General features: G+C 36.9%; 1 protein-coding gene across 1 annotated transcript; it reads left to right on the top strand.

The window, feature by feature from the left end:
• Positions 1-9,829: 9,829 nt before the first annotated feature.
• On the top strand, positions 9,830-18,339 carry LOC136391255 (olfactory receptor 13C8-like). Its single transcript, XM_066362808.1, is given in 4 exon segments — positions 9,830-9,964; positions 14,921-15,101; positions 15,104-15,862; positions 18,155-18,339. Coding segments are annotated over 4 exon segments (1,260 nt in total).
• The last annotated feature ends 8,529 nt before the right edge of the window (positions 18,340-26,868 follow it).

Genomic DNA, 26,868 nt, shown 5'->3' with positions numbered 1-26,868 from the left:
CTTAAACATAGCTAGTTGTTGATCTCATATTCTAGTCCCTCTGAGTACCTTCTGTAACTGTCCCTTTGCCAAGACCACTGCATATATCAGCTCCATACGAATGTTACAGATAATATTTGAAGACCATGACATAGACTTTTCACTTATTTTATTCTGTAGCTTCAAAGTATACCTTGGTAATTTACCCACTTAAGTCAACGTAAGAAAAGAATGCTTAAATATTTTATGTAAATAGGTATGTATTTGTGTATATGTACCACTTGATGCTTTATAAATTAATCTTTTATAATATCCCCATTTTTTTCAAATATAAAAGATGGAATGTGTTCAAAGTTAAGCAGGTAGCAAATAAAGTGGAGCTTGAAGCTCAGCTCGAGTCTAGTTCACAGCTTCACTAATTTTCATATACAAGTGGATCATGTGAGTGTGTTGAAAAACTTTAGATTCTGCTTTAGAGTTCAGGGCAGCTCCTGAGATTCTGTATTTATCAAAAGTGGCCAGATGACACTTGTGCATCAGGTCTTGAATGCACTTGAGTAACAAGGCTTTAATCTACACTAAATTGGTAGGATATCAAGAATTTTTCGATTCAAAATGGATTTTTTTTTTGCCTTACTATGGATTGGCATGCCAACTTGAAAAATGACAAGAATATACTTTTGTGTTTTACAGAAAGCTCCTTCCTTATTCACATTATGTTTGTAAATATCTTTAAGAAAAAAATATTATTAAGGATGAAAAATTTTAAAGTAGGCTAAACTTGTTTTATAATAGTACTGATAGCCTACCTTTAACCCAGTCATATTCTAAGCACAGTAAAAATAAATAAAATAATAATGTAAAGTGCCTGCTATTCCAAAGCTGACAATTCAGTTAGGATATAGGAAAAGTACATATGAAAATATGAGTATAATTACATCATATAACTGAAAGCATGGAAAGTGAATCCCTGGATATGAGGAGACTACTATACTCTTTGGAATAGATATGACATAAGTTTAACATGGTGGAAAAGTAATTCAGACTAAAATGAAAGTCTTTAGTTGAAGGTTCTGAGCTTTTAATTAGAGTTACAGTCTTTTCATTTTTAAAATAGTGATAAAAAAATACCGGCTTTATTTTTCTTGCTGGGATATGGTATGGAAATAATAAGATAGCACATGGAAATTGCATTAAGGATTAACAGACACTATATAAATAATATTGAAATAATACTATTATGATTCACATCTGTATTTCTGTGATAATAAAGTGGTCCCTGTGCGCATCAGGTTATTCACATTACAAATTCATATTAAATAACAGCTGTAACTGTAGATTGAAATGCAGTCTCATAGTATTGAAGACTTACCTTTCTACTGATAAATTATTTCCAACTCCTGGAAGAACCAGGTGCTTTCCTATTAGTATTTATGTCAGCATTCTGAATTAAGATCAGGTTCAACAAACAATACAGACATCATTGTAAAAGTGTAAATATTTGTAATGAAACATTTTTAATTATTCTCCAATTCCCAAAGCAATTTAAAGTTCAAGTGATAGCTCTGTGGAATGGAAAAACTTCTCGGTGTGGTAGAGACACCATCCCATAGACCCAATTAAGATTGCTGTTGGGAAAAAAGCTATAGCTGAATTAAAGCTCAAAAAAGACATGACATTCTCCTATCCATGTTGCTTCTGGAAACAGGGGCAAATGTTCACCAAATGAACTTTATAAAATGTGAGAGCTTTTTATAAAATGATTTGAGCTTTTCAGCTCAAAATATATTTACCAAAGTAAAGTTAATTCAAAATGAGAAATTATGCATTCAAATGATAATTACCAAAAAAATGCGAGAATTAAAAAATGATTAAATTCAATAGACGTGACAAATTCAATACAATAGATAGCCGTTGTGAATAAAATGTATTATCATTTAACTTTTTTGCTTACTTTGTATTCCTTCTTTTAGATAAGTTAATTTCATGCAGAACACCACCACCAGCATTTTCGGAATGAAAAATGCAGATAGCAATAAAATTAATAAATTCAAAGTACAAACCTGTAATCATATGTTTAATGCCACAAAAGTTAAAAAAAAATTCAGAATGGCTAGTTTGAGGCATGAATTCAGCTAGGTAGATAACATGTTAATGAATTTTAAAAATCTTTTGAGTTATGTTGTAGATAATAACACTGAGGTTCAGCAAAGACATCCTTTGGAAATGAAGAAGAAATAAAGATTTTCCCAGACAAACAAAAGCTAAGACAGTTCATCATCACTAGACCCTCTTTTCGAAAATGCTGGAAAAAAGTTTTTCAAGCTGAAATAAAAGGTTGTAAGGCACATTAAATCCTAAGAAAATATACAACACACTGGTAAAGTAAATATATAGTCAGATTCCTAAAATTCTAATTAGGTAATTGTACAATATGTTTACCACTTAACTATAGTATGAAGGTTAAAAGAAAAGGGTATTGAAAATTACTATAGCTTCTAGAACTCATTAACAAATACAGAATCTAAATAGAGGTAAGTTGTTACATTAAAAACATAAAATGGAGGAAATGAAAGGCTACAGTTTCTGTATGTAGTTGAGGTTAAATTGCTATCAGCATGAAACAGACCATTTTAAGACATTTTACGTAAGCCATATGGTACCACAAAGGAAAACCAATGTAGATTCACAAAAGAGAAAGGGAAGAAAATCAGAGCATACCATCATGGAAAAACACCAATCTACACAGGAAGGCAGCAAGAGAGGAAAAAGGAACAGTGGAACTCCAAAACAACCATAAAACGATAAGATTAGTAAGTCTTTACATATCAATAATAACTCTAAGTATAAATGGATTATATTCTCCAATCAGCAGGCACAGAATGGCTGGCTGGATAAAATCATAAACAAAAAACAGTTTCATGCTGTCTACATGAGACTCACTTTAAGGAGTCTCACTTTAAGGATACACATAGGCTAAAAGTGAAGGGATAGAAAAAGATATTCCATGTAAATGTAAACCAAAAGAGAGTGGAAGTACCTACACTTACCTCAGCCAAAATAGATTTTAAGACAAAACTGTCATGGAAGACAGAGATCATTATATAATGATAAAGGAGTCAACTCATCAAAAAAGGTATATAACAATTGTATGTACCCAACATCAGAGCACCTAATACTACATAAATACTAACAGGTCTGAAGAGAGGAATAGATAATAACACAGCAACAGTAGGGAACTTCATTCAATACCTCACTTATCAGCAATGGATACATGAGTCAAACAGAAAATCAGCAAGGAAACATTGGATTTGAACCATACTTTCAACCAAATAAACATAGAATATTCCATCCAAAAGCAGCAGAATATGCATTCTCAAGTGCACACAGAATATTCTTCAGGACAGAACACATGACAGACCACAAAACAAGTTTATATTTAAGAACATTGAAGTTACACTGAGTATTTTTTCTTTTTTTTTCTGTTTATTTGTTTATTTATTTACTTTTTATGGAATTTATTGGGGTGATATTGGTGAATAAAGATATAGATTTCAGGTGTGCAATTCTATCATATATAACATCATCTATACATTGTATTGTGCTCACCATCCCAAGTCCAGTCTCCACCCAACCATTTATCATCCCTTTACCCTCTTCTACCTCCCCACATTCTTTCCCTCTGGAAGTCACCGTACTGTTGTCTTTGTCTATGGGGTATTATTATTATTATTATTATTATTATTATTATTATTATTATTTAATCCCTTCACCTTTTCTCACCCAACCCCACAACCTCCCACCCCTCTGATAGCTGTCAGTCTGCTCTCTATCAGTCTGTCTCTATCTTGTTTGTTAATTTATTTTGTTCATTAATGAGTAAAATCATATGATACTTGTATTTTTCTGACTGGATGTTTCACTTAGCATAATGCTTTCCAGGTCCATCCAAGCTATTGCAAAAGATAAAATTTCCTTCTATTTTCATAGCTGAATAATATTCCGTGTGTAAATGTACCACAGCTTTTTATTTGTTTATCTACTGATGGACACTTGAGGTGCTTCCAAATCTTGGTTATCATAAATAACACTGCAATGAACATAAGGGTGTATATATTCTTTCAAATTCGTGTTTTTGGTTTCTTTGGATATATTCCCAGAAGTGGAATTGCTGGGTCATAAAGTAATTCAATTTTTAAATATTTGAGGTAATTCCATACTGTTTTCCACAATGCCTGCACCAACCTGCATTCCCATCAACAATGCCCAAGGGTTCCCTTTTCTCCACATCTTCATCAACACATTGTTTATTGATTTACTGACAATAGCTATTCTGACAGCTGTGAGGTGACATCTTATTGTGGTTTTAGTTTGCATTTCTCTGATGACTAATGACATTGAGTATCTTTACATATGTCTGTTGGAAATCTGTATGCTCTCTTTGGAGAAGTCTATTCATGTCCTTTGCCTATTTTTCAACTGGATTTTTGTGTTGAGTTTGATAAGTTCTTTATAAATTTTGATTATTAACCCCTTATCAGATGAATCATTGGTAAATAGGTTCTCCCATTCAGTAGGTTGTCTTTTCATTTTGTTGATGGTGTCCTTTGCTACGCAAAAACTTCTTACTTTGATGTGGCTCCATTTGTTTTTGGTGTTTTTTCTTTTGTTTCTCTTGCTTGAAGAGAAATATCAGAAAAAAACATTGCATGAGACATGTCCAAGATTTTACTGCTATGTTTTCTTCTAGGATTTTTATGGTTTTCAGTCTAAAATTTAAGTCTTTAATCCATTTTGAGTTTATTCTTTTGTATGGTGTAAGAATTTTCCCAACACCACTTACTGAATAAACTATCTTATATGTTCTTGCTTACTTTGTCAAATATTAATTGACCATAAAGGCCTGAGTTTATTTTTGGGCTCTCTATTCACAACTTTCATATTCACTATTCTTTTCATATCTTTTCATATTGGCCATCTGTATGTTTTCTTCGGAGTATCTAATGTCTTGTAATGGGAGCATTTAAGCCATTCACATTTAAAGTGATTATTGATAGATATGTATCTACCGCCATTTTATTCTATTGAATATATCACTATGTTCCTTTGCTTTCTTTTCCTCCTCTTCTTCTTCCTTCTATAAGAAGGCTCTTTTAACATTTCTTGTAATACTGGCTTGGTGGCAACACATTCCTTTAACTTTTTCTTGTCTGAGAAGCTCTTTATTTCTCCTTTAATTTTAAATGATAGCCTTGATGGGTAAAGTAGTATTGGTTATAGATCCTTGCTTTTCATCACTTTGAATATGTCATGCCAATCCCTTCTGGCCTTAAGTATTTCTATTAAAACTTTAGTTGACCATCTTATGGGAGCTCCCTTGTAGGTAACTAACTGTCTTTCTCTTGCTGTTTTAACATTCTCTTTGTTTAAATCTCTGTTATTTTAATTATCATGTGTCTTAGAGTATGCTTCTTTGGATTCATCTTGTTTGGAACTCTGTGCACTTCCTGGATATATGTATCTTTTTCCTTCATCAGGTTAGGAAAGTTTTTGGTCATTATGTCTTCAAGTAGGATTTTGATCCCTTGCTCTCTCTCTTCTTCTGGTACTCCTGTGATACAGATGTTTTCATGCTTCCTATTGTCCCAAAGATTCCTTAAACTATCTTCATTTTTTAAAATCTTTTTTTCTTTTTGTTGTTCTGATTGGGTATTTTTTTCTACCTTGTCTTCCAAATCACTGATTTGATCCTCTGCTTCATCCAACCTATTTATTCCTTCCTGTGTATTCTTCATTTCAGCTATTATATTCTTCATTTCTAACTGGTTCTTTTTTATGGTTTTTATGTATTTTTTTCATGTTGTTGAGCATCATTATAACTTTTGCTTTGAACTCTATATCTAATAAATTGCTTGCCCCCATTTCTGTTAGTTTTTTTTTTTTAGAGATCTCTTGTTCCTTCATGTGGGGTATTTTTCTTTTTCTTCCCATTTTGGCTGCCTCGTTGTGTTTGTTTCTACATATTAAATAGATCTGCTATGATTCCCAGTCTTGGTGGGATGGCCTTATAGTATAGGTGTCCTGTGGGGTCTATGGTACTGTCTCCTTGATCACCTGAGCTGGATACTCCAGAAATGTTCCTTGTGTGGGTTATTTTGGCCCTCTTGTTCTAAGTTTTTATTGCTATTGACCTATTTGTGCATAAGATTGACCCTCAGGCCGGATGACTATGAGGCACAACCTCAACCACATTGTGTGAGCTGCTGTGCAGGTGCTCACCACACAAAGCAGAATTCACCTCAGCAGGGCTTAGTGCCATGCTGAGATATTCTTTTAGATATACAGCTTGTGAAGCTTATTGGATCCTGCACTGATGTTGTGTGAAGCTAGCCATGGGCTATATTGATTTTGGGCCTCTTTGAGGGACTTTGGTACAAGCCAATGTCAGAAGCTGTCTGTGACTGGCCCTGGGAAACCGGTTTGGGGCTATAAGTGATCTACATTTTGAGCCTGCCTCTCCTGAGCTTGGGTACATTTGGGCAAAAACAAGCTAAGTGCCAAGCTTAGCTTATACCAGTACTGTTCCCTGGGGCAGCTCTGCATAAGGCCCAAGGCACCTCAAGATTTTTCTGTTAGGCTCAGACACTGAAAGAGCCTTTGGCAGTACTCAAGTTGCATGAGGTATGTTCTCAATGAATCACCAGGTAGGAACCAGTGGTGTTCATCAGATTGATACAGGTTTCAAACTCAGTGCCAGTGCTGGGTCTGAGACCACTCAGCAATGTCCCCAGGTATCCTAAGTCTAGCTCCCACCCAATGAATGCTCACATACCTTTGGATGGAGTGGGGTCTCACGGAATCATTAGGGTGAGGCTAGAAAATGTTATCAGGCCCAAACAGACTAAGATTTTGCTGTGTGCAGGGAAGGCTCTGCTTCAATCATAAGAAAAAAATAGCCCCTGTCCTAGAGCCACACAACACACTGAGTATCTCCTCTGACCACCGTCGTATGATACCACAAATCAACAAGAGGGAAAGTAGGTAATTTACAAATATGTGAAAACTAAACAACACTCTCATAAACAGCCAAAGGGTCAAATAAGAAATTAAAAGGGAAGTAAAAATATATCTTGAAACAAATGAAAATCAAAACACAGCATAACAAATTCTATGGGATGCTAAAAAACAATTTTTAGAGGGAAGTTAATATGATAAATGCATATATTAATAAAAAAGAAAGATCTCAAATAACCTAACTTTACACCTCAAGGATCTAGGGGTAAAAAATAAAAGAGCAAACTAAGCCCAATGTTAGCAGTAGTAGGAAGGAAATAACAAAAATCAAACTGGAAATCAATGCAATAGAGACCAGAAAAACAATAGAAAAAATAAAAGAAATCATGAAACTTCTAGAAGAAAACCTAAGAAAAAAGTTTCGTGACATTGGACTTGGCAGCTGTTTTAGGGAAACTTGTTGCATGTACATATCATAGACAATGTGCAATATCTTTTTGTTCCTCAGTTATTCAATCTTTAAAATAAAGACAAGAATACTACATATCTTATAAAATTATAATAAGGATTATTCAATCAAATGCATGTAAAGTACATTAAAAAATTATCTGTCCCCCCACTCAGTTGATAGTGTCTATTATTAACTAGCATTAATAGACATACACCTGAACAGCATAATTTATTGCATTTAGAGTGAACGAAAGAAGAAATATGTAGAAGATTAAAGAGAAATTACTATTTTGGAAAACATAGGGTTGTCTGGAAAAGCTTTAACAGGAAAATATTGAGAAAGGAGATTCATTTCTGGGACAAAAATTGAGTTTGAATGCAGACCTTTGTTATTAAAGTCAAAGTGAAATTGTTTTAGATAAAAGTTTACATTCTGTTTCATGTGCTTTAACTCTTGGATTTAGAGGAAAACTAAAGCTTCGTTTTCGTTTTAACTTTTTATTAATATTTAATTGTCAGATTCAACTATTAAAATTCTAACCTACTTTTTCCTTCACTCACTGCAGAGTAGGGGTGCAATATTCGAAAAGTTCATTCCAGGTTGTCAGTGGTGATCAACAGGGTAGCACTGCAAATAGACCGCAGCAGCGGGAGTCATAAAAGCTGGATTTGGGATCTTTTTTACCCCCTTTTATACTGGCTGGATGGTCTTCAGTAAAATATTTCAATTTTCAGAGTCTCAGGCACTATATCTACATAATAGGAAAATTGTACTAACTCATGCTAGTGTTCTGAGAACAGCTTTTGATATTTGAAAATTCTATGCCAGTGTAGGCAATATATGCTAATAATCAAGGGAAGTTTTCCAATGATTTCAGAAAAGGATAAACAAATCAATACTTGAAAAGTTTTTCTGTCTTTAAATCTTCAAATGCTGTGGTAATGTAGATGGGGATATAAAATTCTTATATAGGTTGCACTGAAACAAAAATAAACTAATCATATGATATAATTGGCTCCAACTGCATTCTCCTTGGAGTTTTGGAAAGTTTTTAATCTTCTATGTTTACAGTCCTAACTTCAGTTTGCTGCAAAGATTGGACCCCTCCCTGGCTCACCCCAAAAAGAATTTTAAACGTCTTGCTGTGCTAATTGGTGGTCGTTTGGAGGATGTTTCTGAAGCTCAAAATGTAGAGAAATGCTCAGATAACCACAAAGGCCCCAAGAATCTACGGGTTCTCTGCCTTTTTTCTTTTTTCTTTTTCTTTTATTTCCTGACACTGAACTAGAAACTCTGGGCCTGAGAGTCAGAACATTTTAAATAACTCATCTATCAATTTTACCTGAGGGATAAACTACTGCTAAATCCAAACTAGAAGAAAATTATTACAGCACTCTGCTTACTGTCTAAACCTCACTAATATCCTCTCACCTTGTCCTGCAGATTACTGCATAAAATAGAGAGCATTTATTAACGATGTGAAGCAAGACAGCCATTAAGGAAGAAGACTGTTCTCAAACCAAGAAAAAGAAACCATTCCTTAGGCTCAGAGGTAGATAAACAACATATCCATCTTCTCTCGTAAATATTATTATTATTTTTTTTTTGCAGATTATGGGTAAGATACCAATTTTATATAATTTAAATAGATCTAATTTTATCATCCATCAAGATTTCATCATTTAGTGTAGAAAGCTTTCCATTTTATATTTTAAAACACTGCTGGGTCATTTTCACAACAAAGTTCTTCGGTAGAAATTGGCATCCTTTAAAGAAGAGGGGAAAAAAAAGAGGTCCCTAATCTCTGAGTTTCAAACCTAAGTACTCTAAAATAAAATATAGTGCCCATTTGCCACACCTGCCTCTTCAGAAGCATTTACAGTTGACACACGCGGTTGTACTGTGCCTGTCCTCCACTCCCCCCAGCAAATAGCATAGCGCCTGATACCTCCAGTTGGTGTTCTTAGAGCTATCGTTGCAAAACAGGTGTGTTATCTCTCACTTTCTCCAGGAGCCAAGCAATTTGAACACTATTATTGGACCCACAGTCTCCTGAAAAATTCATTCTCTGTCCCAAATATGTGAAACTACGATGCAATTATTTGACCATGTTCAGAAGTTGCTATGTCCACCACAGTTTTCAAAAGGTTTTAAAAATAGCTGAGATATTGTATCACCTGTATAGTTATATTCAAAATAATTGTTGAGTTCAAAAACAATTAAAGCAAGAGGCTGAATCTCATCCCAGGAGACGATTCACACTAGCTCACAAATAGCACTGTGAAGACGAATGCCGCCCTTCACAATGAGAAACAGAAAGGCCAGTGAGGGGAAGCCATTTAGTTCCTCTGCTCAGTTCATTCTTTCTTTCTATGCAAGTCCTGGATGCCACCTTCTCTTCAGAAGGAGAAAACTGGGCCAAATCAGGGGGGCTATTTAAATGAAAGCATATTTAGTGGAATTGGGCTAATAGGAATGCCAGACTCACCTATCTCTACATTACGCAGGACCTTTCCAGAGGTACCCAGATGAAATCTGTTGGATGACCACTGTCTCTCATAAACCCTGCGAATGAACTTCCTTCTCCATTACTGACCAACCACTTTATGACTGACTTTTTTTTAACTAGATTTAAAACTTTAATTTTTAAAAATATCTGGTCTATGTAAACTTTAAACTCATTTTTAAAGGTCTTAACTTTTCTTCTAATCTATTATATATAAGGTATATATTATTTTTTGGTGTCAGAGGTCAATTTTGCTTTCCTTCATTTTGTTAATTTATAATAGTCCCTCTATTGAACTGCATTTCTGATCGGAGCTCCTTCATTGGTATATGCCTTATATTGTTCTCTGTTTGTCAGTTTCCATTTAAACTTAGACACAAATCATGCTCTCCTATATTTTATTTTCCTCTATACATTATTTTTCTCATTCCTTAAAAATCTTTCTATTATTTTTTCATAATCACTGATTCTAACATTCACTCCTCAACCTATAATTATTTGATTTGTTTCTAAAAATGTGTGTTCCCTTGTAAAATATGTATTTTAAATTTATATATAAATTTTATTATGCTGTAAATCACAATATTGATTCCTTTTTGAACACTTTTCCAGGGATCTATTACGTTGCTGAACAAGCATCTAGTTCATTTGCTTCTCACTTTTGCGAACTGTTCCATAACGCATGTTCACATGTAATAGAACCATTCCTCTGATGATGGACATCCAGGTTGCCTCCAACCACTTTTTCCCACATGCTAATCTCCTTATAGTTCTGGGCAAGAAATAACTAGGACATATTCTCATGACTGGATCACTGGGACCTACCCAACCTTAATACAGCCAGAGAGCTTTCCAGCAGAACATGCTCCCACCAGAATTCTACCTCCCCACATGCTTTTCAACATTTGGTATCATCTACTTTTCTAATAAAAATGAATGATAACTCATGACTGCTTTTTGAACATTTAATGAGCATTTTCCATATTTTCTGAGTGTAAGAATCTCTCCATGTACTTGTGAACCATTTAGAAAGATCCTTCTGTGAATCACTGATTTCTATCCTCTGACTAACTTTCTATTGGCTTAAAGCTTTATGCTTTCCGTGTGTGTGTGTGTGTGTGTGGTGACAGAGACAGAGAGAGTCAGAGAGAGGGACAGATAGGGACAGACAGACAGGAAGGGAGATGAGAAACATCAATTTGTCATTGCAGCTCCTTAGTTGTTCATTGATTGACTTCCAATATGAGCCTTGACCAGGGGGCTACAGCAGACCGAGTGATCCCTTGCTCGAGCGAGCGACCTTGGGCTCAAGCTGGTGAGCCTTGCTCAAACCAGATGAGCCCATGCTCAAGCTGGCGACCTCGGGGTCTTGAACCTGGGTCCTCCACATCCCAGTCTGATGCTCTATCCACTGTGCCACCGCCTGGTCAGGCAAAGCTTTATGCTTTTTAAATTTTTTCCTCCACTATATAAGTTCATAAGATTTCCTGCACTATCTTTTATTAATCTTATACTTTCTCTTTACATGTGAATTGTTCATTCTTCTAGTTTCCATCTTCATGTATGGTAATCTAAGAATCTAATTTTATATTTTTTCATATATAAGAGCATTTTTCCTAACAAGATCTACTAAACTGTTACTTCCTCACTACTTTGGGGTAAGTTTTATGATATATCAAATTCTCACACAAGCATATCTATATCTGAGATCTCTTTTCTTTTCCACCTGACTATCTAAATGTCCCTGAACCATTATTATAGTATTCTTATTACTGTGGCTTCACAGTGTGTTTTAAATATGGATGTTCCCCAAATTTTTCTCTATAAATGTAATTGTGCAAGTTGTGAACTTTTATTATTCTATATAAATTCTAGAATGAGTACTAATATTCCTCAAAATAAATCCAGCTAAAATTCTGAATGCATTTAATTGAATGTATAAACCAGTTTGGGGGGGAAATGGCAACTTTATATTTTTATCTCATTTATTAAAATGTTGTACCTTTTCAATTACTCATAGTCTATTAAACTGCTTATTATAATTTTAAATGATTTCTGTAAATACCTTGAGCATATTTTGTTAAGATAAAACACAGATGCTTCATAATTTTATTTTTATTATATTAATTTCCATTATGTTTATCCTAATCATTTATTGCTAATATAAAGAGAACTATTGATTTTTCCATTGATCTTACAGCCAGAAGTATTACTGATTTTTTCTTATCAGGTCTTACAAATTTGTAGTCTCCTTCTATTGCTACTTCTGCCATTTCTTCTTATGATTTTGAATAGGACTGCCAAGTCTATGTTCAATCAAAGCTGTAAGAGTGTACATCCTTGTTACAGATCTTAATGAGAATGTATAAACTGTCTCAGTCATTATTCAATAGTAATTTGCTATATATATGGGGAATATAGGGAATGTATATATATATATGGAATATATAGGGAATATAGTTTCCTTTTAAGAATAGAAAATTATCTTTTGTTTCTGACCTTTAAGTAGTTTATATTGAAAATTATGAATTGATCTTCACCAAATTTATTTCTTGCATCCGTAAAATCACTTTTTTTCTCTAGTCAACTCATACTATGATTTACTAGTGGTGTTTATCAAATGTCTAAAGCAGGCTGATGAGAATAATCCATATGCATACAATCATAGTTATTACTCCTTGGATTGTTATGAATGAAAGCATTTAGAAATGTATCTGGCATAGAGTAATCAATATATATATTACTATTTTAGTTGATAAAAATTATTAAAGTGCATATTATTAATATAACTCCCTACTTATTGTATTAGTTTTCAAACTATAACCCTTAGAAATCAAATTGAGGGAGGAAGAGTGAATGAGGTACTAAAAGCTAATGCTTTTTCCTTCCTTGCAAAGCAGTTTAACTTCAACTAAAAAATTCTCCTTTTTGTTTGTTTTATATATTATGCTTCTGTATTAATTTTATTTGCTAGAAAATAAGGGTTGCATGTAATTGGCTTAATTAAATGTACATATTTTTAATAAAAAGCACTGTAATTACAGTTGATCCTTAAATAATAGTTTTGTATAAGGTAAAAATACACAAGCTAGTTGGAGCCTACAATACACAACATTAAATCTCTCTAGTCATGATAAAATTGATTTTGTAAATACTTTTCATTCGTTTGTATTAAAAAACATTTATTTGAACACAAAGTTCCTTATCAAAGTGAGGTACATGCTAAGTAATATAAACATATGCCCTTTCAATAAGGCACTGTCCTCAATGAGACTATGTGCAAATGCAGTGACTACTTATACCATCAGCACACCGTTCTGAGCTCTGAGAGCCTCAACCACACGGGACTGCATGATGATTTTGATGCGCCCTAGACACTTTGCCTTTATGGGTCCTTTCTTCTATGCAATAATATTATATTTTATATTGCCTTAGCATAAAGATAAATATTCTATGTATTAAAACTTTAAAAATGTATTGTTTTATTCAAATTTTAAAAGAAATCAAAATATTTTCATAGTCTCCTAACAGTATGGTGGTCCTACTGTGCCTAGAGGGGTAAGTCAGCTTTGCAGCCACGGGTCAAGCATTCAAATACATATACAATTCTGTCAGGTAATATAGATAATTGAGATCAACTGAGAATAACATGTTAATTGGCAACTAATATTCATCTTCGATGACAAACAGACAAGAGACAAAGGGGGGTATTCTGGCAAAACAGAGACATGCTTCAAAGCCATGGGTTGGCTCTAACTGAGCTCAAATTGGAAATGGGGCCAATGTTTCCAAATACTAAAATTTAGTTGAAGATAAGCTAAAAATACAGATTTTTATACCACATCTTCTGCTCTTACAATGCTGACCTCTAATCTTAATTTTTTGTCTTTTTGTTGCTGTTTTATTGAATTTCTTGGGGTATAGGTTTCAAGTGTACAACTCAATCAAACATCATCAGCACACTGCACTGTGGGCCCATCACTCCAAGCAAAGTCTCTATCTGTCCCCATTTTCCTCCCCTGCGCCATCTCCACCAACCCCCCAAACCCCTGTCCCTCAATCATCACTTTTCTGTGTCTATGTGTTTAATATATATATATATATATATATAGTATTATGTATAATATATAGTATGTATATAACTTTTTTTGCTTAATTCCTTCACTGTCTATCTTCCAGTCCCCCAACACCCCTCTTCTCTGACAGCTGTCAGGCTGTTTTATGTGTGCATGTCTCTGTTTCTATTTTGTTCATCAGTGCATTTTATTTATTAGATTCCACATATAAGTGAGATCATAAGGTACTTGTCTTTCTCTGACTGGTTTATTTCACTTAGCTTACTACTCTTCAGGTCCATCCATGCTGTCACGAAAAAGATTTCCTTCTTTTTTATGGCTGGATAGTATTCCATTGTGTAAATGTACCACAGCTTTTTTATACACTTGTCCACTGATGGGCACTTGGGCTGCTTCCAAGTCTTGGCTATTGTAAATAATACTGCAGTGAACATAGGTGTGCAGATATTCTTTTAAATTAGTGTTTCGAGATTCTTAGGATATATTCCCTTAAGTGGGATTACTGAGTCAAAAGGCAGTTCCATTTTTAATTTTTTGAGGAAACTCCATCCGTTTTCCATAGCTAGAACCATTGCCAAACAAAGCACATCTGTCTGCTGCATCCAGGTTAGAGGCCACTGATCTGCAATCAGTGCAGTAAGAGGCAGAGCTAGTAGTAATGACAATAAATGGGTTTGGGATCCAAATGTCCCCAAATCAAATGTTTTCTCTCTTCACCCTGAGAAAATCAGATTAGGATTCCTGTTCTAATGGCATGGGATCTACAGTAAGAAATACATCCCGGAGTTATATTGTTGCATCCAAATAGAGAACTACAGTGACACAGAATGTGATTCTCAAAAGAGGAGCTCTTACCTACACTGTTTTAACAAATTTCTGTTCTGTCATCCATAGAGAAAGGGTATATGTAATACAGAAAGGACCAGTGGCTCCATATTGACAGAATTTGTCCTGGTTGGACTTTCTGCCCACCCAAAGCTCCAGACGGTTTTCTTTGCGCTAGTTTTGTGGATGTACTTGATGATCCAGCTAGGAAGTGGAGCCCTTATCTCAGTAATCATCTATGATTTCCGCTTGTGCACCCCCATTATTTCTTCCTCTGTAATCTTTCCTTCCTGGACATTTGCTATACTAGCTCCTCTGTCCCACTGATTCTTGACAGCTTTCTGACAATTAGGAAAAGTGTTTCCTTCTCTGGGCACATGGTGCAAATATTTCTCTCCTTTGCCATGGGGGCCACAGAGTGTGTGCTTCTAGGCATGATGGCACTTGACCATTACAGGGCCATCTGCTACCCACTGAGATACTCTGTCATCGTGAGCAAAGGTGCCCGCGTGCTCATGGCAGCTGAGTCCCGGGTCTCTGGGCTTGTGGATTCAGAGGTGCAAACATCTCTCGCAATGCAATTACCATTCTGTGCTAACAATGTCAGTGAAATTCTGGCTATCCTAAAATTGTCCTGTGCTGATATTTAAATCAATGTGATCAGCATGGCAGGGTCAAATTTGATTGTTTTGGTGATTCCATTGCTGATCATTTCCATTTCTTACATTTTTATTTTTGCCACTATTCTGAGAATCCCTTTCACTGAAGGAAAACATAAGGCCTTCTCCACCTGCTCAGCCCACCTAACAGTGGTGATTGTATTCTTTGGAACCATTTTCTTCATGTATTCAAAGCCCAAGTCTAAAAGGTCTGTCGGTACAGATAATCAAGACATCACTGAGGCCCTCACCTCCCTCTTCTACGGCATGATGATGCCCATGCTCAATCCTCTCATCTACAGTCTGCAAAATAAGGAGCAGGGGTCCCCAAACTACGGCCCGCAGGCTGCATGTGGCCCCCTGAGGCCGTTTATCCAGCCCCCGCCATACTTCCAGAAGGGGCACCGCTTTCATTGGTGGTCAGTGAGAGGAGCATAGTTCCCATTGAAATACTGGCCAGTTTGTTGATTTAAATTTACTTGTTCTTTATTTTAAATATTGTATTTGTTCCCGTTTTGTGTTTTTACTTTAAAATAAGATATGTGCAGTATGCATAGGGATTTGTTCATAGTTTTTTTATAGTCTGGCCCTCCAACGGTCTGAGGGACCGTGAACTGGCCCCCTGTGTAAAAGTTTGGGGACCCCTGCTGTACAGGCTGCTGTGAAGCACATGCTGGGGAGGGAAGGCCTCTCTGATGGAAGATGAATGAATACCGGTGAACACTCTGACTCATCATTCAAAGCCATGGCAGATGCAGAATTCAAATAGCAAACATTACCCCGTGGAAATGAATTCACCATGTCATTCAAAACCGTATTATAAAAATATTTTGGTTGCTGTTCTTGCTATTAGTTTTGTTCTAACTGCAGAAATAAAACATACTTGTGGTTTAAAAAAATACTATTATGGGAATACAAAATGTTGAAAGTTTCCGAGGAAGCCACAGCAAAACATAATCATTCTTAAGCCTTCATAAAATAATAAAGGCAAAAGGTGTTCTAAAAAGGACTTAGCAACTTAAATTAAGTACATTATTAGTTAATTATTCAAAGTGATTATTAATCAGTACATGATATACATTTATTTTGATTTTGTGCATTTATTTACTATTTATATCCACCACATATATAAGCTGTGAGAGTATGAACTTGTCAGTTTATTACCCTATAACATCCCAAAGGCCTAAAATAGCACATGGCATATAATAGATGGTCAAGAAATATTTTTCAATAAATAAATGAAACACATAATATATAAAACTAGAAAAGTATATCTGTCATATCTGAGGTAACAAAGGCTATTTAAAAAGAAATTTGATCCAATGTAATAGTACCTAAAGGGTACTTTGTCATATGAATTCCCTTAATAGTTAAAGTACTGCCTTTTATTTTTTATGTGATGTGTATTATAATATAGAAGAACAGGTTTTATTTGCTAGGTACCATAACTTTTCTGGATTCGATACATAATTGAGACTAAGATAGCTGAAAGAGTCCCTTAATAGTGCACTCTTATGTTTTGACCTAGTAAAATAGAGGTGACATGGTAGCAGAGAATTCCTCTTGCACTCTGAGTAGAGACCAGATTGTAATGAAGACTTCTTTCCTACACTGCATTGAATCACACAGCTCCTAAGCAGTAGGAGAATTAGACAGAACTGGTAACTGATAACAATTGTAGTTAAGAGAATTAGAAGTGGCAAAAAAAGGCCCTGGTGGGTTGGCTTAGTGGTAGAGTGTCGGCCCAGCCATATGGATGTCCCAAATTCTATTCCCAATGAGGGCATGCAGGAGAAGTGCCCATCTGCTTCTCCACCCCTCCCCTTCTTGCTTCTCTCTCTCTTCTCTCCTGCAGCCATGGCTCATTTGGAGCAAGTTGGCCCTGGACGCTGAGGATAGCTTCATGGTGACCTCAGGTGCTAAGAAGAGCTTGGTTGCTGAGCAGTGGATCAATGCCCCAGATGGGCAGAGCATAACCCTCTAGTGGGTTTGCCAGGTTGGGGCACATGTGGGAGTCAGTCTCTCCCTCCCCTCCTCTCAATGAATTAAAAAATAAAGTGGCAAAAGAAGAGTCAAGTTGTTCAGTAAATTGAAGAGCTACAGGTTTTGAGTGTTGGGGGAATAAGACAAAGATGGCTCAAAATTGAGATGATTCTTATTGCTGAAGAGTGTAGTCCTGTGAGGCAATGTCAATGTCAGGAGTGGAAGCCCCACTGCCACTGAAGGAGTTGGGTCAGATCTAGCCCTTCGAGGAGTCTATGAAAGTTTAAATTTAAAACACAATCTAAAGTAAAGATATAACTACTTAAATTGTGAATGTAAGTCCATAATATCCTCCTTTCTTGTTAGCAGGAAATTATTGTTCCTTCATAAGATTAAAGAAGTTAATTCATGCATAGCACTAAAAAGTGCCTAAAACACACTAACTGTCCAATCAACATGTTTTATTCTTATTAGTGTTGGGTATACTCTAATGGATCATAAAGCTTTGAGTAGGCACAAGATTTTCATCCTTACTTTTTATAAAGTAATTTTAATGCTATCATTAAACTATTGTCTCTGAGCTTCAAATCCTCTTTTCTATGCTCTCCTTTGCGAGTTAAAATTGGCACACTGAAAACCACGTTTCTCCTTTGCTGGCTAGCATCTGTTAAATTTACCCAAAAGAGTGGCGAGAAAGAGAATGGAAGGTTGGATGATGACAAGGGACCTCCCTGTGTGCCCCTTGTTCCTGTCAGCATCAGGCCAGCTATGGTTCTTCACCATGACAATGGCAACTCCTTAGCTGTTTTAGCATTGATTTCAGCTTTCATTTCTTCTGTTCTGTGACCCAGAACCAGTAGTTACCAGTGCCACCTCCTCAGAGGGTTGAATGCATTTCTCAGCTTTTACTTCTGATAAATGAATAGCCCTGTCAAGTCTTTTTTCTGTCTTAAGGATCTTTATAAGCAATAAAGTAGGCAATGCTCTGCTTGTGAAGTGTAGTGAATCAGAGTATGAGCAATAGATGTGGTTAGGCTATAATTTTCATACATAACTAAATAACAGAAGTTAGAGAACAAGATATTTGTATTTCTTCTGTAGTTGCTTTCTTGTGCCTAAAATGTAGATTATGAAAGCCTCTTTAGTATACTCTATAATAATGATAATAATCATTGCCTTATAATCATATGAAAGGAAAACCTTGAGTAATCATACCAGACCCTGAAATACCTGTGAGAAGGGACAAAACTTAGGAGCTTGAGCTCTTTTCTTCCACTAATGTATACCTAGTACCAATCTAAGCTCTAGTCCTGACATATAATATGCTATTTCTATAAATCTGTTAAATTAATAAATAAATAAGTAAATAAATAAGTGAAAAAAACTTCAGAAGGGTACACATAGTTTCCAAAATAATTTATCAAGATCATATTACTGGGGCCTCATAACTGTTTTTTGTTTTTGTTTTTGTTTTTTTCAGAAGCTGGAAACGGGGAGGCAGTCAGACAGACTCCCGCACGCGCCTGACTGGGATCCACCGGCATGCCCACCAGGGGGCGATGCTCTGCCCATCTTGGGGCATCGCTCTGCCGCAATCAGAGCCATTCTAGCGCCTGGGGCAGAGGCCAAGGAGCCATCCCCAGCGCCTGGGCCAACTTTGCTCCAATGGAACCTTGGCTGTGGGAGGGGAAGAGAGAAACAGAGAGGAAGGAGAGGGGGAGGGGTGGAGAAGCAGATGGGTGCTTCTCCTGTGTGCCCTGGCCGGGAATCAAACCCGGGACTCCTGCACGCCAGGCCGACGCTCTACCACTGAGCCAACCGGCCAGGGCCTCATAACTGCTCAAGCAGAGAACAGAAAACCCATTTCCAAAACTATAGGAATATCTTAAGTCACAAAAAGAATATGGAAAGCCTTTGATTTGAACAAAACACTTAGTAAGTTTAACAACCTAACTATTATAAAATTAAAATTCTTTTAAAGCACATATAAGACATGTACAAAAGTTGGTGTTTTGTTGGGCTGAAAGCAAGGATCAGAAAATTTTTAAAAAATCACATTAAACAGTCCACATTATTTCAATAAAACTAAAACCAAGTAATTTTAAAACTATCAGAATCTGAGATAACATTTCTAAAAGACTAAGGGGTAGCTATTTTTAAAATGTAACCAGAAATAAATATGCTATATTACTGATAGTAGCCTGACTAGCCATAAAATAGACCTAATTAAGAATGTACTAACAAAGTAAGCTTATAAAAGAGTTTCTCGTAATATGTTAACACCAGTTTGTTGCTCTTATCACTACGATTTAATATTACCAGTTTAGTGATCAATCAAAGTTACGTATTCTGTAATAAATAAATAGTATATAATCAATCCTGTACTTTCACCTCTGGATTAGCTCTTGTTACAGTTAAAAGGCATTTTCTCTCCAGCTGATGCATACCAAAGGTTAGCATTCGAACAAGAAGAAAAACCACTTCTCCTAACTCTCACCACATTGAGGTTTGCGATTCTGACCATCGTTTAAGGCCAAGAAGACAAGCCTGACTGTGGGAATCCATAGACACTTCTTATATGAAACAAAAAACCCAATATAAGTTACTTGCTAGCTTCAGTTTCTGTAGCAATGGAACAAACTCTGACCTTCAGGTATGCCAGTTCTGAGAGACCTGGAACCTTTACCACCTACCTTAACAAATGGTGCTGATCCCTCAGCAAAGGGCTCTCACACCCTCCTTCTGATTCCTCTGTGTTCTAATTTGGCTTATTCTTCTCTCCTTCTCCTTCTTTATAAAAACCTCTGCCTACACCAAAAAGGGAGAACGGGCTTTTTTTTTTTTCCAGTGAGAGAGAGAGACAAACAGACAAAGAGGAAGGGAGAGAGATGAGAAGCATCAACTTATAGTTGCAGTACTTTAGTTGTTCATTGATTGCTTCTCATATGTGCCTTGACCGGGGGCTCCAGCTGAGCCAGTGACACCTTGCTCAATCCAGTGACCTTGGGCTCAAACCAGCGACCTTGGGCATCAAGCCAGTGACCTTTGGGTTCAAGCCAGTAACCATAGGGTCATTTTTTCTATGATCCCATACTCAAACTGGTGACCTCAGGGTTTCAAACCTGGGTCCTCAGAATCCCAAGTCAACGTTCCTTCCACTGTGCCACCACCTCGTCAGGCTTGAGAATAGGGGTTCCCCCAACTTCTCAGGTGGCCAGCACTTGAATAAAAACCCCTTTCCTTCTCATCAGTGTCTGTATTGTGTAACTGGTTTCCGTGGCAATAGGCAGCTGGACTTGCAGATCATTTTTCCAGTTTCTTTCTTTCTTACTTTCTTTCTTTCTTTTTATTTTTTTTATATTATTAAGTAAGATGCAGGAAAGCAGAAAGACAGGCTTCCACATGCTCCCTGACCAGGATTCACCTGGCATACCCTCTACCAGGCAATGCTCTGCCCATCGGGAGCCACTGCTCCGTTTCTCAGCAACTAAGCCATTTTAGCACCTGAGGCAAGGCCATAGAGCCATCTCAGCACCCAGGGCCAACTTACACAAACCACTCGAGCCAAGGGTGCAAGAGGCAAAGAAAGAGAGAGGGGAGGGAGAGAGAAGGAGGATGGGGAAGGGTGGAGAAGCAGATAGTTGCTTCTCCTGTGTGCCCTAACCAGGAATTGAACCTGGGACTTCCACACACCAGGCTGACACTCTGCTGCTGAGCCAACCAGCTAGGGCCTCATTTTTCTACTTTCTAAAATATTTACCAACTTCTATGACAAGTATTCCAATAAATCAGCATGAATGAGTGCCTGCCATAAACAACCAGTGTGGATATAGTAATGTATGGCAACTACATTTTCACTTTGCTTTATAGATCAGGGAAAATATTACAAACAAACAAAAAAATCAAAACCTCACAAAACCAGACCTGAGCTTGTACCCACTAGTACCACAATACTAGTCAGTTTATAGTAAGTAGTCATTTTTATTGGTTGATAGTTGTGACATAGTGTTTGTAAAAAATATTTTCAATATCAACCTTGCTAAGAAATAAAATATAATTGAATACTGTATATTAAAATTTACTAGGGCCTGACTGGGTGGTGGCGCAGTGGATAGAGCATCAGAATGGGATGGGGAAAACCCAGGTTCGAGACCCCGAGGTCACCAGCTTGAGCGAGGGCTCATCTGGTTTGAGCAAAAAGCTCACTAGCTTGAGCCCAAGGTCGCTGGCTCGAGCAAGGGGTTACTTGGTCTGCTGAAGGCCCATGGTCAAGGCACGTATGAGAAAGCAATCAATGAACAACTAAGGTGTTGCAATGTGCAACGAAAAACTAATGATCTCCGTTCCTGTCTGTCTGTCCTTGTCTATCCCTCTCTCTGACTCTCTCTCTGTAAAAAAAATAAATAAATAAAAATTTACTAGAAATAGAAAAACAGTTTTTGAGGGAAATTTTCATTTTTAGGTTTTTATAGGGAACAGCTCCATCAAGAAGAAGCGCATAAAGGAAACAAAAGGAAAAGGAAGGCCCTGGCCAGTTGGCTCAGCGGTAGAGCATCAGCCCAGTGTGTGGAAGTCCCAGGTTTGATTCCCAGTCAGGGCACACAGGAGAAGTGCCCCTCTGCTTCTCCACTCTTCCCCCTCTCCTTTCTCTCTATATCTCTCTTCCCCTTTGGCAGCCAAGGCTCCATTGGAGCAAAGTTCACCCCAGGTGGTGAGGATGGCTCCATGGCCTCCACCTCAGGTGCTAGAATGGCTCCTGCCACAAACAGAGCAAATGGGCAGAGCATCGCCCCCTGGTGGGCATACCAGATGGATCCCCATCGGGTACATGCAGGAGTCTGTCTGACTGCCTCCCTGCCTCCCTGCTTCTAACTTTGGAAAAATAAAAAAAAAGGAAAAGGAAGATAAGGATAAAAGAAAACTATAGAATTTGGATGCAAAGCCAATATGCAAGCCATTGTGCTTTATATTCATATCTTCTTTCATCTTAAATCTTCATAGTAATATTGGAAAGTATATCTCCTTGCACTTAACTCATAGATGAAGAGACTAAGATTCATAGAAGTTAAGATCATGTAAGTTCTTAGTGGGTAACGCTGGTTTTCACACCATGGTCTGGACTATAAAGACATTATTATTTCCTCTATGCCTGCTAGTAAGAAGAGAAATATCCTGAGTTCCAGTTCCAGCTGAATCAGAAAAACGAACAATATTAGAGGGCAAGTGAGTTAAAATATCCCAACTGAATTTAACCTCAGAATTTCTCCAAAGATGGTGACTAGTTTTATAGATTAATTCAGGGGACTATGACAACCAATTTCTCAATAATTTTGGCAAAAACCATGAGTAAGAGTGAATAACATTTTGACTTGGTATTTTCCCACAACTGCATCATCCTCCTGAGAAACTCAGCAATACCCCTGTACTTACAGGCAACAGACGATGGTCACCAGAAACCAAGTGTTTTAACCAATCAGAAAACTGCTAAATAAACCTAGGTTCATGGGTTTTCAGTGTGATGCACTTTAGGGATGAATTTTCAGGGTTCAAGAATTTTTAGTTTACTAATTAGGAGACTGGATGTGCAATTAAACTATTTAGACTGAAATCTCATCTCCACAGCAACCATACTAATCTATAGCCCATGTAAGTAATTTAATTTCTCTAAACCTCGTTTTCTTATTTACTGTGAGGATTAAATATACCAGCTCATTAATCTACACTTTATAGCACTTCTCTCACTCTAGAGGAAAGGGTTTTAGTTTGAAAAACCAAAGAGCCAGAGGAAGAGGAAGAGTTCAACTATGATCATGTTTGCTGTGGTGACAGTGGGTCACCAGGAAGATGCAGTCTTTCATTATATGAAATGAAAGCTTAAACACTAATGATGGACATTAAATTTGATGTGTAGGTGGTGTGATTTTTGAAGCAAATATTAAAGATAATATCTTTGCAGAATATGAGTAAAGCAGAGCAAGTATTACTAACTGCACCACACATTTTAAGGGAAAAAGAAGTAGAGCCACTAAAAGGAGAAGCAAGTTGCAAGAGATAGAAAGGGGCATGGATACAGAAAGTCACCAAGATCACAAAAGGGAGAGCCTCAAGGAGCCCGGAAGGGAATATCCTATCTCTAAGAGAGGAACTTGGAAATACGGACATTGGGTGTACTAGACATATTAGTGTGGAGAAGAGGGACTGAAACCCAGGCGATTCAGGAATGAATGACTCCTGTAGGGCAGGCTGGAGAGTCACCAGTGGTAAGGCCAAAGTAGGATCAGTGGGGTAAACAAAAATAAAAGAGTAACAATTTCACTGAGCCCAGACAGCAAATTCTCATGACTCTCTCTGGATGGACAACACCTATGAGGTTTCCAGAGAAATGGGAAAAGAAAAGAAGAGCCCTCTTCCCTGTTGCAGATTAATAAAAATGAAGCAAACACTTCAGTGACTAATGCTTTATGTAGCCCAGGGAAGGAAACACGTTAAACATTACTTAAATTAAAGGTATATTTAATCCTCATAAAACCCTAAAGATATACATGATTTTATACAATAAGAAATGTGGAGTCCAAAAATGTTATACAAATTGCCTTGGGGTTCAGTGAGAATTGGAGTACAATTAAACAGACTCCAAAATTCAAATACATTTCCTGTCAACACATTTATTTATTTATTTATTTATTTATTTATTTATTTATTTATTTATTTATTTATTTATCTATCTATCTATCTGCTAAAAAGACCTTTCTATCCATCTCTTTAGGAAATAGACAAAACAATTTTTGATCCTGTATGACCTCTGATCATATAAAACACAGTGGTTCCAAAGAGGCCAATTGGCCTAGGAAGACATTATTTTTTTTTCTACTTGTCATCTCATAACCTGGTAATCTCCCCCCACAGGAACATAAAACAGTCTGACATTTTCACCAAAGCAGAGAACTATATCTCAGAAGACATCATTAACTTATTAAAGTAAACAGGCTTATTAAACTAAACGTGTAACTTTTTAACAACACTCTTCCCTTCACAAGTTTTCTGGAGGGAATCTGGGGATATTCCTAGGAGAGTCAATTTCCCTCCTTAGTTACAAGTAAATATGAAAGAGAGAAAAGGCAGTTCTCTGTGCACTTGCCATCACCATGTTATTCATAAAATGTTTTTAGACAGAATAAATAAAACATATGCTAATGAAAACATTGAATAGAAAAGGGTGATGAACTGGTGGGAAAGGGAATGATATAGCACATGCATTTTGTTTAGTCAAATAGAATTAAAGAGATTAGCCACAGTCCTCACCCCTCCATATTGCTTTAGGTTCATTTTACTCAAGTGCATTCATTTTATATCAGTGAAGATATCTGATTTTGTGATTCCCAGAAGACATAAAATCATGCAGATAGTCAATCTGTTTTTATTCTGGGAAATCAATTGAGGGCCCATATAATTAATGTTGGAATTTTAAAAAAATCATTACAGTTGTTTGGAAATACAATGATCTAACTTTTAAAGTAGAAAGTTCTTTTTTCTCCAATATTCACAAAAATCCTGGGCAACCATAGGTCAGACATCTATAAAGGAGATTCCTAAGTAGGATTCCTCCTATCTAGAGCAAGGTTTAATCAGCATTAAAAAAATTTTTTTAACTCTGAATTTAAATTATCTATAATGACATGTAAATATGGTACAAGTCATGTTCTCAGCTCAAGGCCAGTAAAATGATAAATGCAAAGTAAACAAAAATGGCAGCCTGGCCTGTGGTGGCACAGTGGTTAAAGCATCGACCTGGATGCTGAGATCTCTCGGTCATAACCCTGGGCTTGCCTGGTCAAGGCATCATTGACAAACTATCAATGAACAACTAAAGTGAAGTACCTATAAATTGATACTTCTCACTCCCCCCACCCTCACTCTGTAAAATCAGTAAATAAAATCTTTAAACAAAAATGGTAAATTAATAATCATACTAATTAGCACACATTAGTAATAGGACTGTTCATCACATCAATTCAGAATTACTGTGAAATAATCCCCCCAAAAGCAACCTGTTCTATTAGTGTTCTTTTGGAGAACAACAAACACACTATTTCTTCATCTATATCTAAATATGTGAGCATTTATTACAGAAATTTTAATATATGGATGCCCAAGCTTTTAATAGTAAGTATACGGTCAGATATCTATCTATATATGATTCCTTGAGAATATATTTGTACTAATTATAACACAAATCAAGTAAGGGCTCTAGGGTTGATTAAACTGCTTTATCTTTTGTTGGATATTTTTTATGATTGTTCAAAGTTCAATGTAACTTTAGAGCTTCAAGTTTGAAATATGTCTCAAAAAATATGTCATTTTGAACATTACCTAGCACTTATCACAACTAAAAATATATCTGTCTCGGCCCTGGCCGGTTGGCTCAGCAGTGGAGTGTTGGCCTGGCGTACGGGGGACCCGGGTTCGATTCCCGGCCAGGGCACATAGGAGAGGCACCCAATTTGCTTCTCTAACCCCCCCTCTTTCCTCTCTGTCTCTCTCTTCCCCTCCCACAGCCGGGGCTCCATTGGAGCAGAGATGGCCCCGGCGCTGGGGATGGCTCCTTGGCCTCTGCCCCAGGCGCTGGAGTGGGCCGGGTGGATCCCGGTCGGGCGCATGTGGGAGTCTGTCTGGCTGTCTCTCCCCGTTTCCAGCTTCGGAAGGATACAAAAATAAATAAATAAATAAATAAATAAATAAATAAATAAATAAAATATATCTGTCCCTTTGGCATCTAATAGCATTGAACACAGACAAATGTGGTGAGAAGGAAATTGAGCCATGCTATCCTGCCAACTCCTGTGTTCTTGTCATACCTTATTCTTCACCCACCACCAAGCTACACGAAGCTCCAGGAGAGTAGGATGAGCTAGCTAAGCCCTGGCTGCAAATGAAACACCCAAAGATGAGCCTGGGAATGACAGCCCCAACCCTTGAAAGTATCAGTTCTGCTTCTTCTAAATATTTTCTACTTTGTTGTATAGGAACCTGTGAAATATATGAAAGTCAGAATCCAGAATATCCTCTCATCTTGAGAAAAATTTTACTGGAAGATAGTCCTCACAAGATATCAAATTGTAGCCCTGGCCAGCTGGCTCAGTGGTAGAGTGTTGGCCTGGCATGTGGAAGTCCCAGGTTCGATTCCTGGCCAGAGCACACAGGAGAACTGCCCATCTGCTTCTCTACCCTTCCCTCTCTCCTTCCTCTCTATCTCTCTCTTCCCCTCCCGCAGCCAAGGCTCCATTGGAGTAAAGTTGGCCCAGGCGCTGAGGATGGCTCCATGGCCTCTGCCTCAGGCACTAGAATGGCTCCGGTGGCAATGGAGCAATGCCCCAG

This window comes from Saccopteryx leptura, chromosome 2 (assembly GCF_036850995.1).
Source record: "Saccopteryx leptura isolate mSacLep1 chromosome 2, mSacLep1_pri_phased_curated, whole genome shotgun sequence".
In the NCBI taxonomy this organism is placed as follows: Eukaryota; Metazoa; Chordata; class Mammalia; order Chiroptera; family Emballonuridae; genus Saccopteryx; species Saccopteryx leptura.
The sequence above is the reverse complement of the archived record's forward strand: the minus strand, read 5'-3'. Positions and strand labels throughout refer to the sequence as shown.